The 15,056-nt window shown below is 65.7% G+C and overlaps 2 protein-coding genes across 4 annotated transcripts; both read left to right on the top strand.

Annotated features, from left to right (window-relative positions):
* The first annotated feature begins 649 nt into the window (after positions 1–649).
* On the top strand, positions 650–4,867 carry SLC52A3 (solute carrier family 52 member 3). 3 transcript variants are annotated; one of them, XM_037403327.1, is made up of 4 exons: positions 650–725; positions 2,837–3,907; positions 4,172–4,295; positions 4,431–4,867. In XM_037403327.1, the coding sequence occupies exons 2-4, from the start codon at positions 2,880–2,882 to the stop codon at positions 4,641–4,643; spliced, it is 1,365 nt and encodes a 454-aa protein (XP_037259224.1). In that variant the 5' UTR covers positions 650–725; positions 2,837–2,879; the 3' UTR covers positions 4,644–4,867. The 3 variants fall into 3 exon arrangements, with proteins under 3 accessions (XP_037259224.1, XP_037259222.1, XP_037259223.1); XM_037403325.1 differs by lacking the exon at positions 650–725 and adding an exon at positions 1,492–1,597; XM_037403326.1 differs by lacking the exon at positions 650–725 and adding an exon at positions 1,869–2,069.
* Positions 4,868–8,584: 3,717 nt separating this feature from the next.
* SCRT2 (scratch family transcriptional repressor 2) lies at positions 8,585–13,925 on the top strand. The gene is made up of 2 exons (XM_037403422.1): positions 8,585–8,871; positions 11,171–13,925. Exons 1-2 carry the CDS (start codon positions 8,748–8,750, stop codon positions 11,875–11,877), a joined length of 831 nt encoding a protein of 276 aa, XP_037259319.1. The 5' UTR covers positions 8,585–8,747; the 3' UTR covers positions 11,878–13,925.
* Positions 13,926–15,056: the final 1,131 nt, after the last annotated feature.

Here is a 15,056-nt window from a genome sequence, read left to right as displayed (position 1 = left end):
TGTCCCCGCTGCACCCAATGGGCCCGGCTACCCCGTGGTTGGGGCAGGGATGGAGCCAGGAGCAGGGCAGGGGGCAGGGGCTGGCTGCAGCCCCCCCGGAGGCACAGGCACAGGCAGGGGCAGGGCAGGCAGGGCAGGCAGGCCACGGGAGAAGGCAGCCCCGTGTTTTGCAGGGCTGCAGCCTGCTCTCCCAGCGACACCCGGTGGGTGCTGGGGGAAGAGCCGCCCGTGAGGCATCCCGGGGCAGTGGGTGCTGTGGTGGGATGCGGAGGGGGGGGTTGTGCTGCTGGGGGTGAGCCGGTGTCTCTCCCACCTGTGACACCTCCTGGCCGATGCAAGTGGCTCATCCACTGCCTCACGGCTTGGCTGATCGCCTGGACGTGGGCTCGGAGGTGCATGGCCCCGCAGTGCACCACCCAAGGTGGGACAGCCACCACACTCAGGGGGTCCCCAAGGGCCCCAGCCCAGCCCAGGACCCTGCAGAGATCCCTGGTGGGGACAGACACCTTCACCCACTGACATTCACACCTGCAAGAAGCAGCCTGAAATAGGTGGGACACAGTTCAGCTGGGGACAAGTACAAAGTCCCGGACATGGCCAAGAATAGCCACTGGCACCCAGCCAAGCTGGGGCTCACCGGGCCAGCAGCGGCACTGCGGCGAGCACCCAGGGCCACGGGCATGGGACTGTCCCTGACACCAGCGGTATGTGGGGACGGAAGGCAGGTAGGGAGTAAGCTGCCCCCGGGCTGGCAGGGAGGGGGCAGGAGGTGACCAGGAGCTGGAGATGGCACGGTTGGACTTTGGTCACTGGGATGGAGTTTGGAGCTGAAAGGCCCCAGCTGACACCCGGGGTCAGGCTGCGTGGTATGAGCAGGTGGCTCGGTGGTGGGGAGAGGAGAGTGGGACCCCATGCCCGCCCGGGGCTGGGGGCTGTGCTGGCAAAAATCGGGGACAGACCGGGAGGGGAGGCAGAGTCAGGGGAGTCCCAAGCTCCTGCCCCCTCTGGCCGTGCCTCCATGCCCAGGGTGACACCAGCCCCTACCCTGCCCCACGGGTGGGGGCGGGGTGTCTGGGACCGTAGCTGGTCCCTCTGGTCCCTGGGCACTTGTCCCTCTGACCACGGTGGTCCCCTCAGGAGCAGGACCCCCTCCCCATCCTTCCAGGGACAACAGTGCTTTTCCTTAACGCTTTGTTACCACTTTTATCCCATCACACCTGTGCCTGCAGCTACCCAGCCCCGCAGCTCAGGTGCCCCCCTGGGGACCAAATGGGACCCCCCCCAGGACAGGCACCCTGAAACGCAGCTTTGGACCCTGCTGCTGAGCATGTGGTGGGAGGGTGTGGGACCCCCCGGCCACCCCCAGACCCAGGGTCTCTGCCAGCTGGGACAAGGACAAGCACGTGGCAGGAGGGTGTGGGACCCCCCGGCCACCCCCAGACCCAGGGTCTCTGTCAGCTGGGACAAGGACAGGAGCAGAGCGGGGCCAGGCTCTGAGCCGTCGCATCCGGAGGTGGTGACGCGGGGCCTCACGTCACCGCTCCGGCAGCCGGGACTCGCTCGCGCCCGCGTGCTGCTGCCGGGCCCCCACAACGCAGTGAGTCCCCCCGTGAGGGATCGCCGAGGCACCGGCAGGCAGGAGCCCGCTCCCTCCGGGGTTCTTGCTCCGCACCGGCGCCCCCCGCCCCCCTCAGGGCCGCAGCCACCGTGGGTGGCGGCCCCCGCCGGGCTCAGCCCAGGGAGACGCGGGTTCCCTCCGCCGGGCGCAGCGCTGCGGTCAGGGCCGGGGCTGGCGCTGCGGGGCACGGGGCACGGGCCGGGAGGGTCCTTCTGGGAGCGGGATGGGGGCTGGGTGGGTGGCGGGAGGGGATGGGGCCGATCCTGGCTGACTCAGCCCCCTGGTATGAGCCGAGGCTGGTTTGCAGGTGGGGCTGCTGGGGCCCTTCTCCCCGCGGCGCCGCAGCTGGCCGGAATCGCCCGGCGCTGCTTTGCCCGGCCCTGTGGATGCGGTGGGAGGTACGAGGGCCCCGTTCCCTGCAGAGCACCTGCCCAGGCCTCTCGGCCCCCAGGTGAGAAGCCATCTTCACCCCATGCCAGGCTGTGCCGTTGCTGTGCCAGGCTGTGCCATGTCATGCCGGGCTGTGCCATGCCGCACCAGGCTGTGCCATGCCACGCCAGGCTGTGCTGTGCCACACCAGGCTGTGCCATGCCATGCCAGGCTGTGCCATACTGCACCAGGCTGTGCTGTACCGCGCCAGGCTGTGCCGTGTCATGCCATGCTGCACTGTGCCATGCCAGGCTGTGCCATGTCGTGCCAGGCTGCACTGTGCTGTGCCAGGCTGTGCCATGTCGTGCCAGGCTGTGCCATGTTGTGCCAGACTGCACTGTGCTGTGTCAGGCTGTGCCATGTCGTGCCAGGCTGTGCCATGTCGTGCCAGGCTGCACTGTGCTGTGCCAGGCTGTGCCATGCTGCACTGTGAGCTGGGGCAGGTTCAATGCCCTGCCGGGTCCGCTCCCGGCTCTGCGCCTGGTGCTGCCAAGCCCCAGCGTTCTGGGACAGAGCACAGGTGGAATCCAGCAGGTCCTGCACCTGGTGCAGGAGGACGCAGCGTCATCCCTGTGGGGAGCAGAGGGGTCCCCAGGGCTTGCAGGGGCAAAGTGGTGCCAGGCTGTGGGGAGGTTGGGCTGCTCTGCCAGCCCCACACCCTCATGGCATGTGGGAGAGGAGCCGCTCTGCCTGCCGGAGCGGGAACACAGGCAGCGGTCACAGGGGGCAAGGCTGGTATGCAGGGGGGTCAGGTCTCACTCCACCACTGATCAAAGCTTCTCCCCACAGCGTGGCAGTGTCACCCCCAGGCTCGGGCACCCAGCCCTGAGCCATGGCGCTGCTCACCCATCTCCTCGCCTGCACCTTCGGCACGGGCTCCTGGGTGGCCATCAACGGGCTGTGGGTCGAGCTGCCACTGCTGGTGACAGTGCTGCCAGAGCAGTGGGACCTGCCCTCCTACATCACCATCATCATCCAGATGGCCAATGTGGGGCCGCTCTTCGTCACCCTTATGCACCGCTTTCGGCCCGGCTTGCTGAATGAGGTGGCTGTTATCTACGTGGTCGTGTCCGTGGGTGTTGTGGCCTGCTTGCTCCTGGCCTTCCTCTGGCAGTACACATCCCTCATTGCCGAGAGGCCCCACAGCACTGCCTTCCTCATCCTCACCTTCTTCCTGGCCCTGGTGGACTGCACCTCCTCCGTCACCTTCCTGCCCTTCATGATGCAGCTGCAGCCCCAGTACCTGACCACCTTCTTCATAGGTGAAGGGCTCAGCGGGCTGATCCCTGCTCTCATTGCCCTGGGACAGGGCTCGGGCATCTCCAGCTGTGCCAACATCACCCGCGTGGTCAATAACACCACCGGCAACGAGACCGTGGAGAACACAGTTTTCCAGCTGGAGACCCGCTACCTCCCAGCCAACTTCTCCACCCTCCTCTTCTTCCTTCTCATGACTGTAATGATGCTGGCCTGCTTGTTGGCCTTCTTCTTCCTCACCAGACAGCCCAAGGTGTGGGAGCTCTCCCAGCAGCAGCTGTTTCCCAGCAACATCATGCTGAGCTCATTTGACCAGATCTCCGATGAGGGACCTGGCTCGCGGCTGAGCGGAGGCTGCCCATGCCCAAAGGATGCCAAGGGGCCCAGGGACATCCTGTCAGAGAAGGTCTCCTACCCCCCAGCCAAGCTCACCTTCATCTACCTCCTCATCGCTTGGGTGAGCGCACTGACAAATGGGGTCCTGCCATCTGTGCAGTCCTACTCCTGCCTGCCCTATGGCAACACCGCTTACCACCTCGCAGCCACGCTCAGCTCCATGGCCAACCCGCTTGCCTGCATCGTGGCCATGGTCCTGCCCAGCAGGTCAGTAATGGGGCACTGGGGGCTGCGGCAGGGTGCACTCCAGGGCTTCTGCCCCAGGAACGGCCCCCGCTTTGCATTGGCGGGGTGGGGAGAAGGCACTGGGTGGGAGCGGGTCTGTGGGGTGGCCGTGCCGTGTCAGCAGAGACGCCCTGGGAAAGGAGGGTGCAGCCAGCATGGAGCTGGTCAGCCTGTGCCATGGCTCAGTGCCCCTCACCAGGGACAGGCTGGCAGTGTTCCCCAGTGTCACTTGCATGTCCCTTCCAGGTCCCTGGCCCTGCTGGGCACCCTCACCATGGCGGGGACAGGCTTTGGTGCCTACAACATGGCCATCGCAGTGATGAGTCCCTGCCCACTCCTTCAGCAGTCCCAGTGGGGCGATGCCACCATCGTAAGTCACGGGGTCCCTCACCCAGGGAGGTCACCCGGGCCTCCTCCAGCTCTGGCCTCACCACAGTGTCCCCCATCCCCCCTGCAGGGAACCCCCCCCTGCCCTGCTGACCGCTCTCCTGCCCTGTGCCACCAGGTTATCTCCTGGGTGCTCTTCACCGGGACGCTCTCCTACGTGAAGGTGATGGCCGGGGTGATCCTGCGGAGCTGCAGCCACAGTGCACTGGTGTGGTACGGGGCAGTGGAGCAGCTGGGCTCCCTCCTTGGTGCCCTGCTCATGTTCCCCCTCGTCAACGTCTATGGCTTCTTCAAATCCGCCGACTACTGCAGCCTGCAGTGCCCGACGTGAGCGGGTCAGGCACCCCTGGACAGCCCTTCTTGCCAGTATGCACCCCCAAAAACAGCGAGGGCCGGTGGGCTGGGAAGCAGCGCTGGCACCGGGGTGGCTGCAGGCACATCTCTGCACCGGGCTCTGCCAGGTCCCTGGGCATGAGCAGCTCCATGGTTTTGTCCCCAGCCCAGGCACAGGGCACCCCCTGTCATGTTCAGAGCAATAGAAGGTGTTTGATCAGCTGTCAGCCTCCCTGCTGCCTGCGCCCCCCCATGCCAGCAGGCAGGGAGGGGATGCCTGTGCTGGTGCCCCTCACCTGGGTACCACTCAGCTGGGGCCACAACCCACCCTTTCCTGGGGGGTTCTGGAACCATTTGGCATCATCCCCCATGGGTTTGCAGCCAGCTGTGGGGAGCGGGGACAAAGGCGGCATGGGCAGGGCTGCGCCGGAGATTCCTCTGCCCTGGCCATGGGGAGAGGGACCGTGGGGGGCACATGGGGCAGGGGGCTTTCACCAGTGCCCCAATAGCAGCTGGGAAAACTGAGGCATGGTGGGACTGGGGGGACCTGCCTCATGTTTGCCAACCTCTACTGTGTCCCTGTCCATGCTTTCTGCTCCCTCCCCATAGCCCTGTGACCCACTGCACCCCATCTCAGCCCTGCTGCACCCCAAGATGGGCAGCGCTGGAGGTGCAGAGCCGAAGAGAGGCCACAGCAGAGCCCTGCACCCAGGGCAGGGCTGAGCACAGTGCCAGTAGCAGGGTGGCACAGGACCAGTGCCAGGGCTGTGCCACCTGGTATCCAACTGTGCCCCGGCCGTGCCAGACAGGGTGAGGGCCAGGTGGGCAGTGGGGCATGGTGGGGCAGGGGGCACTGGGGCATGGCGGGCATGATGGGGCAGGGGGCAGCGGCAGCCCCAGCCCAGGCCGGCACCCGTGCCCTGCACGCGCCTGCGCCCCTTCCCTGGGGCACGAGGCAGCCGGGCCTTTGTCCCCGGCCCTTTGTCTGGCAATCTGCTCCCGGAGCCGGCGGCAGCGCCAGACCCACGCCTGTCATGCCTCAAAGCCACGGGCTGAAACCACTTTGGGGCTCCGGCTGTGGCCCGGCCACCTCCGGGAAGGACGTGGCTGGAATAGCTAATGGCCAGCAGCCCCCCAAGCCAGCGACACTAGAGGGGTCCCACGACCAGGCAGTGAAGAAGGCAGGAGTGAGGGCAGTGGGCTGCCTCCCCTGGCATCACCAGGCATCCCCCGGGCTCCTGGCTGACCCTACAGCACCACACAGCCAAGATCCGGCCCAGTGGGGGACAAGGGGCAGGAGGGGGGCTGAGGACGGATGGGAGGTGTAGGGATGCTGCAGGGCGGCTTGTCTTATCCCAGGAGCACGATGCATCCCATAGCCCTTGTGGGGAGACTGGGAGCTGAAGCAGGGATGTGGCCCCTCTCCCCCTGCACCCCGAGAGGATGCTCCTGCCTTTGGCAGCCCACAGAGACCCTCACCCACCGGACACCCGCAGCCCCCTCCTCTCAGCAAGGAAACAATTGCCTCCGATGGGAATTATTTCCATACAGCTGCTCAGGGAGGCACAAACCCGGCCGCAGTGGAGGAGAAAGGCTGAGTCTTTCTTCTGGCGCTCCCCTCCCTCCTCCGCCACGGCGGGGGCAGGTTTGGGGGGGCCCAGCCGCTGCAGTCAGCAATATTAGCACAGCTCGGCAGGACTGATTGCAGGTTATTAACATACATTATCTCAGTCCCCTGCCTCTGAAAGGAGCCGGGTTCCTATTCCCCCTCTCCCAGCCCTCCCTCCCCCTGTCTTTTACACTTAATTACCTCCCTTATTACACCACAGCCTGGAGAGAGACAAAATCCCAGGGCAGCGGGCAGGCAGGCAGGCAGGCAGGCAGGCAGGCAGGCAGGCCCGACCCAACTAGGGCGTAAGTAATCGCCCGTTCTGCAAACGTGCCTTCCAGGAGAGAAATGGCACACGTGCGGACAAATAAATCAGGAAGCGGAGGCCAGGAGCCCGGTGTGCGGTGGGGGGACACTGGAAGCAGCCTGGCAGGCGACATCTCCCTAGGGCCGCAGCCCTCCGGGAGAGGTGACCTTGAACTTGGCACAGCCCTGACGTCAGGGCGGCGCTGCGGGGCCAGATGGGACTCGTGTCGCTGCCTGCGAGCCCTGGCTGAGTGCTGCGGGAGGGGGGAGGCGAGACCCCAGCCCATGTGGGGAGCAGCCCCAGGACCCCCACCCCTGGGAGCTGGCCTGATGGGGTGGGCTGCAGGGTGCCCTGGATTTGGGGTGCTGCGGGATGCCCTGGGGTCTAGGATGCTGTGGGATGGGGGATCTTGTGGGATGTGGGATGCTGTAGGTTCTGGGATGCTGTGGGCTGTGGGATCCTGTGTGATGGGATGTGGGATGTTGTGAGCTATGGAGTACTCAGGGCTGGGGGAGTACTCAGGGCTGGGGGATACTGTGGGCTGTGGGATGCCCTGTGCTGTGGGATGCCCTGGGCTGTGGTATGCTGTGGATGCTGTGGGATTCTGTGAGATGCTGTGGGCTGTGGGATGCCCTGAGCTGTGGTATGCTTGGAATGCCCTGGGCTGTGGGATGCTGTGGGATGCTGTGGATGCTGTGGGAGGCCGTAGGGTGCCACACAAAGCAGTGAGCAGGGGCCCACTGGCCTGATGTGATGCAGGGATGGCCTCAGCCCAGGCTCTGCGCACGACTGAAGCAGCAGACACAGCTGTGAGCAGGAAGGCCTAGGATGCTGGCCACGGGGATGCTGCTTTTGGTCCCCAGGCCCAATGCCACATGCTCGGCCGAAAGGGTTGGTGCCTCCTGAGGCCAGGGGTGCCCAGGGCTGCCCTGCACCAGCCGTGCCAGCGCTCTGCCTTGCGGTGACAGATGATGGACTGTCCTTAGTTAAGTGCTGCAACGCTCTCAGTATAGCACAGGGCTCAGGGGAGCAGGGCCCACTGCCAGCCAGGTGCCAGTGTCACCCGCCAGCCCCAAGCTGGCACAGCCCCAGGGAGAGCCAAGCACCAGGGCCACCGACTGCCTCAGGATTGGGGCCTCATCCTGCTCGGGGGAGGGCGGCGGTGGAGCATCAGCGAGGGGAGGCGGGGAAGTGGGGGCTCAGGCAGGGAACAATGCACCGCCACGAGCCCAGCTATTGTTGTGGGCTGTGAAGGTCACGGTGCTTCCCTGGGGACTGGGATGGGGATGGGGACACGGGACAGGGAGAGAAGGTGGGAACAGGGACAGGGAAGAGGAATGGGGAGAGGGAAAAGGACAGTGGCCAAGTATGGGGACAGGACAGAGGTGGGACAGGGATGAGGGCAGGGGAGAGGGAACAGGGATGGGGACAGAGAACAAGGGACAGGGAAAGCAGTCAGTGGAAAGGGACAGGGGACAGAGATGAGGACAGGGAAGGTGGGCGGGAATGGAGGCAGGGTACAGGGATAGGAACAGGGAGCAAGGACAGGGAGAGGAGAAAGGGGCAAGAAACAGGGACAGGGACAGGGGTCAGGGATGGAGACAAGGGACAGGGCACAGGAATGGGGACAGGCACAGGGACGGGGATGGGGATCCCCGCCCCGCAGCCCGGTCCTTCACAGGCCCTGGGGGCTGGCAGCAGGGAGACAAAGGCGGTGGGAGGCAGTGGTGTGTCCCACCCCCCCATCCCCGCGTGTCCCCATTGTCCGTGGCCGGGGTGGGGGAGAACCCGGGGGAGGGCCGGGGGACCCCACACTGCCGTGGTGCCGGGGGCACCCCGCGCTGCCGGCGGCTCGGGGGGCTCCGGGGGGGGGCCGGGCGCGGCCGGGCGGAACGGCCCCCTCCCCCCCCGGGCGCCTGCCTTCCTCCCCCTCCTCCTCCTCTTCCTCCTCCCCTCCTCCTCCACCTCCTTCTCCTCCTCCTCCTCCTCCTCGCCGCCCTGCTGCCTCCTGCCTGCCTCCCCGCCCCTCGCACTCGGCTCCCCGCGCCTCGCTGTCCGCACCGCCGGGGCCGGAGCGCAGCGCGGGGCCGGGCCGGGGCGCGGCGGGGGCCGGGGCCGGGGCCGGGGCCGGTGGCGGTGCCGGTACCGGAGCTGTCCAGTGCTGAGGGCGCCGGCCCGGCCCCGCCATGCCCCGCTCCTTCTTGGTGAAGAAGCTGAAGGCGGAGGCGTTCCCGGCCGCCGGGGCCCCCGCGCCCCCCTACGCCCCCCTGGAGCCCCCCTACGCGCTGCCCGGCCCCGCCGCCGGCGATGGTGAGTGCGGGGCCGGGGGCTCCGCGGGGACCGCCCCTCGCCGCTATTGTGTGTGCGCCCGGCGGGGCACCGGGGGAGCCGCGGGGGTGGGACACGGGGACGGGGTGAGGGTCCCCGGCGTTGTGTCCCGCAGCCGGGCGGCGGGGGGCGGGGGGTGCAGCGGGGCGGCGGGGAGCGGGGGCGGAGGAGCATCCCTCCTCGCCTTGGCCTCTGCTCCGGGGCCAGCGGCCCCTGCCGAAGTTGGTCCTTGGGGAAACATCCCCTGCGTGACAGCGGCAGACCCCGTGGGCAGCTCCCGCTGCCCCGGCCCCGCTCCCCCCGCGCCCAGGGTGCAGCGAGGCCGGCTTCTGCCCACGACAAGTTTTGGTGGGGAGGGGGCACGAAGCAGGCAGGGGGGGCCGGCGGGGGGAGCGGGAGCCTCGTCGTGTGCCTGCGGGTTTCATTGTTCGCAGCGGTGCCCCGAGCCCCCCTCCCGGGAGAGCGGGGGAGGGCCGTCCCCTCCCCGGGGCACGGGGAGCAGGTGGGGGAGAGGCGAGGGGCAGCCCCCACTGCGCCACACTGGGGGAGGTGGGAAGAGCTGGGCTGGGGGGGCTGGGGTCCCTGGAGCCCCGTCCTGCCAGGGGACATGGGGGCAGACTCTGGGACCGGGATCGGCAGAGACCCCCGACGGGGCGGCCCAGGGTCCTGCCCTAGAAAAGGAGGTCGGGGGTGGGGGGGGGTGTCCGTCCCAGGCCGTGGGCTGGCGGGTCCTGGCTGCTCGGGGACCGGGAGACTGAGCTGGATGCGGGAATGGGCCTGATCCAGCCACACACAAGCCAACATTGCTGCTGTGTTGCTTGTGCCCCCCTTTTCTACTGCTCGCTTCTCCCAAGCCTTTGGTGGGCTTTCTCTGCTGGGCACAGGGGTGCGAGGCCCGTCTGGCCCAGGGGGGTCCTCTGATTCCCCCCCGCACCATCAGGACCCAGGAGCCAGTGGGGGAGGGATGCGCTGCAGCTGGGCAGAAGCTGCCGACGCTGCTCTCCTGGAAATAACCTTGCTGCATGCTCGGAGGCAGCGTGAGAAATTGCTGAGCAGAGCGCTTTCTGCACAGCCCGCGCGACCGCGCTGTCAGCACGGCGCAAGGGGGATGGGGGGGCCCAGCCCTGCCCCCGCCACACAGCCCCCTCCCCAACGCAGGCATCCCCAGCCTCCATGGGACAAACAGCAGCAGCCGCTCACCCTGGGCAGGGAGGCCCATGGGCATGGGGGTGCATGGGTTTAGGGGATGCTCAGGCGCAGCTGGGTTGGGGTGTCCATGCTGCCCCACTGGTGTGCACGACTGAGCCTGGATGTGCCCTTGGCCCCCAACAGCCCCTGCTGTCACCAGCAACAGGGACATGTCTTCTGAAGCAGCTGGCAAGGGCCAGTGTGCACAAGGCAGGAGACCGCCGGGACCAGTTTGGGGGACCCGGGGTGGCAGCATGTCCCACAGCATCTCTGACCCAGCAGGGAGAGGGCTGCGCTGCTCCTTCCGCGGTGACCTTCATATGCCAGCGTGGAGGGACAGGATGCCCACACAGCACCCACTCTGACCCGGGCCAGGAGTCCCTTACTTGGAGCTGAGCCATGAGCAGACCAATGTCACACAGGGGTGACACTACTGGAGTGGCACCCAAGCCCCGCTCCATGGCTGGGGGACTGTGGGTCCAGCTCCTTGGCAGGACCCCAGGGCCCCGGTGCTGCTGCTCTCCAGGTGCTGCCCCATCCCCGGGGAACAGCCCCTCCAGGGGACAGGAGGGAGGCAGGGGACCTTTCCCAGCCCCCTTGCTGCGGAAGGGAGACCTGGGGCAGCCTCTTCGCCCTCACCTCAGCCACCCCAGGTTTCGGGAGGCGAGGAGGTGGATGGAGCAGAGCTCATTACCGGCGCCTGCCCGGGTGAACAATGAGGCTCTCGGCACTGACAGCTGTCTGGCGGCTAATGGCCCCCAGGGACTGCCTGCAGCCGGGGCACCAGGGCAGCACCCGGGCAGGCACAGCTGGATGTGCCGCAGCCCCATCTACAGCTCTCACCCAGGGCAGACTCGCCGGATGGGACCCATTCTGCCAGCAGATGCGGACAGGAGCTGGGGCAGACTCAGCCCCGGTGTGGACGAGGCAGCTCCAGTGCTCGGGGTAGACCCCAGGGCTCAGCAGGGACAGGGACCAGTGCAGGGGGGACAGCCCTGGTTCTGCCTCAATGGTCATTTTTGGCTCATGGCTTCCCCTGTCCCCAGTGGGGCTGGCCAAGAGGGATGGTGACCCTGCTGTGTTGTCCCTGCAGGGTACCTCCAGCACTGCCTGGCACCAGCTGGCTACGACACTGACAAGAAGCAAGGTCTGCCACCACCACCACCAGACCCAGCCTACGCACCCAGCCATGAGGAGTACAGCGACCCCGAGAGCCCCCAGTCCAGCTTTTCTGCCCGCTACTTCAATGGGGAGGCAGCAGTGACGGACAGCTACTCCATGGATGCCTTCTTCATCACAGACGGGAGGTCACGCAGGCGCAGCGAGAGTCAGCGCCGTGGCAGCCACCGTCACTCCTGCCCCGAGTGTGGCAAGACCTACGCCACCTCCTCCAACCTCAGCCGGCACAAGCAGACCCACCGCAGCCTGGACAGCAAGATGGCGAGGAAATGCCCCACCTGCGGCAAGGCTTACGTCTCCATGCCTGCCCTGGCCATGCACGTCCTCACCCACAACCTCAAGCACAAGTGCGACGTGTGCGGCAAAGCCTTCAGCCGGCCCTGGCTGCTGCAGGGCCACATGCGCTCACACACCGGGGAAAAGCCCTTCGGTTGCTCCCACTGCGGGAAAGCCTTCGCCGACCGCTCCAACTTGCGTGCCCACATGCAGACCCACTCCGCCTTCAAGCACTACAAGTGCAAGCAATGTGAGAAGACCTTCGCCCTCAAGTCGTACCTCAACAAGCACTACGAGTCCGCCTGCTTCAAGGGCTCCGAACACAGCTGTGCAATAGGAAACTAGCCCCCCAGCCCCCTGTGGCGCATCCCCATCCTCATCCCCATCCCTGTCCCCATCCCCTTTCCTATCACCACCCCCATCCCAGTCCTAGTCCCTGTGCCAGCGCTCCTGCAGCTGCAGCCAGTTGGTTTGTGGCTGCACCGTGGCCAGAGGGAACATCCCCACAAACTCACTCCCCACCTGGGAGGAGGGTGCCCCAGTGCTCCCCAGGAAGGGCTGGATCTGGCCGGGCCCACAGCGGGACCCAGCTCCTTGCCCATGGGTCCCCAAGCCCCCACGCAGCCAGGCAGGTCTCTCTGCGGGGGACACGCCTGGGGACCTCTTCTAGACCCAGGAGAGACTTTCCTCCCCCAGTTCGTGACTTTCACCTCTATTTATTTAATTTATTACTATTATTTATTTAGAGCTGCTGCTTCTCCTCCCGGGGGATCCCAGGGGAGAAAAGACACTTTTCTGCTCCCCCCAGGAGCAAAACCTCACCCTGACCCTAACACTGATGGGACCATGGGCTGGTGCCACTGACGGCTCGGCGGGATTGACGGACAGCACGGCTGACAGGAGGGCAGGGCTGTCAGTCACCTTGGAGGCTGGGGTCCCACTGCCTGGGCCCTGGGGCACCCTGATACCCCCTGCCCTCACGGTCCCGTGGGACACAGCCCCGTGCTCACCCTGGCATTGCAGCTCCACAGCCCACAGGAGTCGGGGGAAGAGCAAGGGGCTCCCAGCAGAGACCTGTGGGACACATCCCCCACCAGCTCCCAGCTTGGCCAGGCATGACTGGCCTCCGCCATGGTGATGGGCTGAGGAGCAGACCCCTGGGCAGTTGTAGTTCCCCGTGCTGTGCAAACGGCCAGGCTGGAAGCTGGGCTGCAGACCCAACCCTGGGGCAGCAGCCAAGCCCCCAGCTGCCCCTCCACGTACCTCCAACCTCCAGCCTCTGCCTGGCCCCCTGCCTGGCCAGCTTCCGGCCCCCTAACCATCACCCCCTGCCTGCGCTCGGGAGGAGGGGGTCAGTGTAGCCGTAAAGTTTGGGTGAGTCTATTTAAATGTTCTTATTTATATTATTTATAACTTATGCTTTTTACTATTTATTTGCCAAGATTGGCAGAGCCGTGCTAGCACTGGCTTGCAGGAAGTAGCAGTGCTGCAGCAGAGGCGCTGTGCCCAGGACACAGCCGTGGTGACATGGACAGGGACAGGACCCTGAGAGCAGACTGTGCAGCGGGCACAGAGGCAGGAGGGCACGAGCTGGCCCAGCAGCCCAGGCTCCGTGCCGTGCAAGCCTCGCCCAAAGGCAAAGCCCTTTTCCTTGGTCTTCCTCGCTGCCACAGGCTCCTGCTCTGCTCCCTGCCCTGCGCCAGCCCGGTGGGGACAAACCAGCCATTCTATGCAACCTCCTGGCGGAGCATCCCCGCACCGGCCCCGGAGCAAGCACCGTGCACACGGCATCCCGGAGCGGGGCCTGACCCATGCCTCCGCTTCCTACCTCGGGCTGCGAGCTGCCACGGCCCCATCACCCTGTGCCGGTCCCTGACACCGTTGGGGTTCAGCCCGTCACCCCATGGGGCTGCACTCGCATACCCCCACACTGTCTTCCTGCGCTGTCTTCCTCCCTACACCGTCTTCCTCCCGCCGCCTTGGTTTGCATTGCCACGGCCGCGGCTCATAGGCTCAATGCCTACCGGGGACATCCCTGTCACGGTCCTCGCTGCCGTGGTATGGTGGCCACGCACCTGCCCCCCATGCAGGGGAAGAGCATCACGCCAGCCATGCAGGCACCCACCAGCGAGTACGCAGCAGTTCAGGCTTTCCCCGCGATGCCGGTGCCTTTCTGCGGCAGCACCGCGTCCCTTGGCCAGGTGGGCATGGAGCACCGCGCCTCTGCCCCTGTCTATACTGTAAATAGCAGATACTACAGCAATAATTTTCCGTGCATGATAGATTTTTTTCTGCCAGGTTTTGTACTCGCCAGCCCCCAGTAAGACAAGTCTACTGAGAACCGGCCGCCCGCAGTATTACTTGTAACGCAATTCAGGGATATAAAAGGGATTTCTGCCACTAACCATGTGTCTCGGGGGATTTGTACAGGGGTGTGGGGGGTGATGGCACACAAGCTGATGGTCTTTCTGTCCCATGGTGCCCTGTGCCTGCATCCAAGGGCATCCCTGGGTAGGAGCATTGCAGAGAAAACATCTACCCTCAGACCAAAGTGGGGAGATATCCCGGCAGCTGGTTGTGAGGGGGGCAGCTGATGCACCCAGGGCATCCAGCGCTGCCTGCTCTGCCTTGCCAGCAGCTGGTGGGCAGCAGCCAGACACTCTCCTGCCGAGGTGAGCAGTGGGTTTGCAATGCCACCCTGCTTGCAAAAGTGCCGGAGGTGCTGCGAGCAGCAGCAGAGCATTGACCTGGAAGTAAAGCACCGTGTAAAATCCCAGCAGTGTGGTGGGGAGCCCAGCGTGCAGCCTGGGGGTGCCCAGCGATGCTTATGCACCCCCAGCCTCACCCCCTGGGCCTGGCTGCCCTGCACGGCAAGGATTTGGTAAGCAGATTTTATTTCAACTGCTGTCATGTACACATCCACTCCCACCCACCCAGGCACATGCTGGGGGCAGTGGGAACAACTCAGCAGAGCCCTGGTTCCCAGGGGGCAGCCAGGCACTCCTGCCCCCACACTCCTCACTGCATTTCTTCTGCACAGACGGGTGCCAAAGAGGGAGGGCAAATTATTTTCAGCCTCCAGCTCATCAGCAAAGCCCTCACTGAGCCCTGCACTCCCGGTGACATTGGTGCTGTCCCCCAGCTGAGAGCTCAATAATTCACCTACAAAGTTATCACTGGATTCATCCTGCAAAAATCTCATCCCAGAGCCTCACAAACCTGTCCCCAACCATCACCGTCACCAACTCTCATACTGGGCAGTGAGTCACCCAGTGTGCCCCATCACACTGGCATGTTTCTGAGTCAGCGCTGGGGCTGGGGACCTACCATGTCCCCCAGGAGCCAGGGTGAGGGAATGGGAGCAGCCATTCACTGGCATCACAGTCCTGCTGGGGATCCAGGCTGCCCCAGCTGTGGCAGCCGATGGGGTGGGAGACCCAGTTCTTGCTGGGAGCCTCTCCACCATTTGGGACACTGGTCTGGAGAAATGACCTAGAAAGATCCAGACCTGGAGTGCCGCAGTG

This window comes from Falco rusticolus, chromosome 10, assembly GCF_015220075.1.
Source record: "Falco rusticolus isolate bFalRus1 chromosome 10, bFalRus1.pri, whole genome shotgun sequence".
NCBI lineage: Eukaryota > Metazoa > Chordata > Aves > Falconiformes > Falconidae > Falco > Falco rusticolus.
The sequence above is the reverse complement of the archived record's forward strand: the minus strand, read 5'-3'. Positions and strand labels throughout refer to the sequence as shown.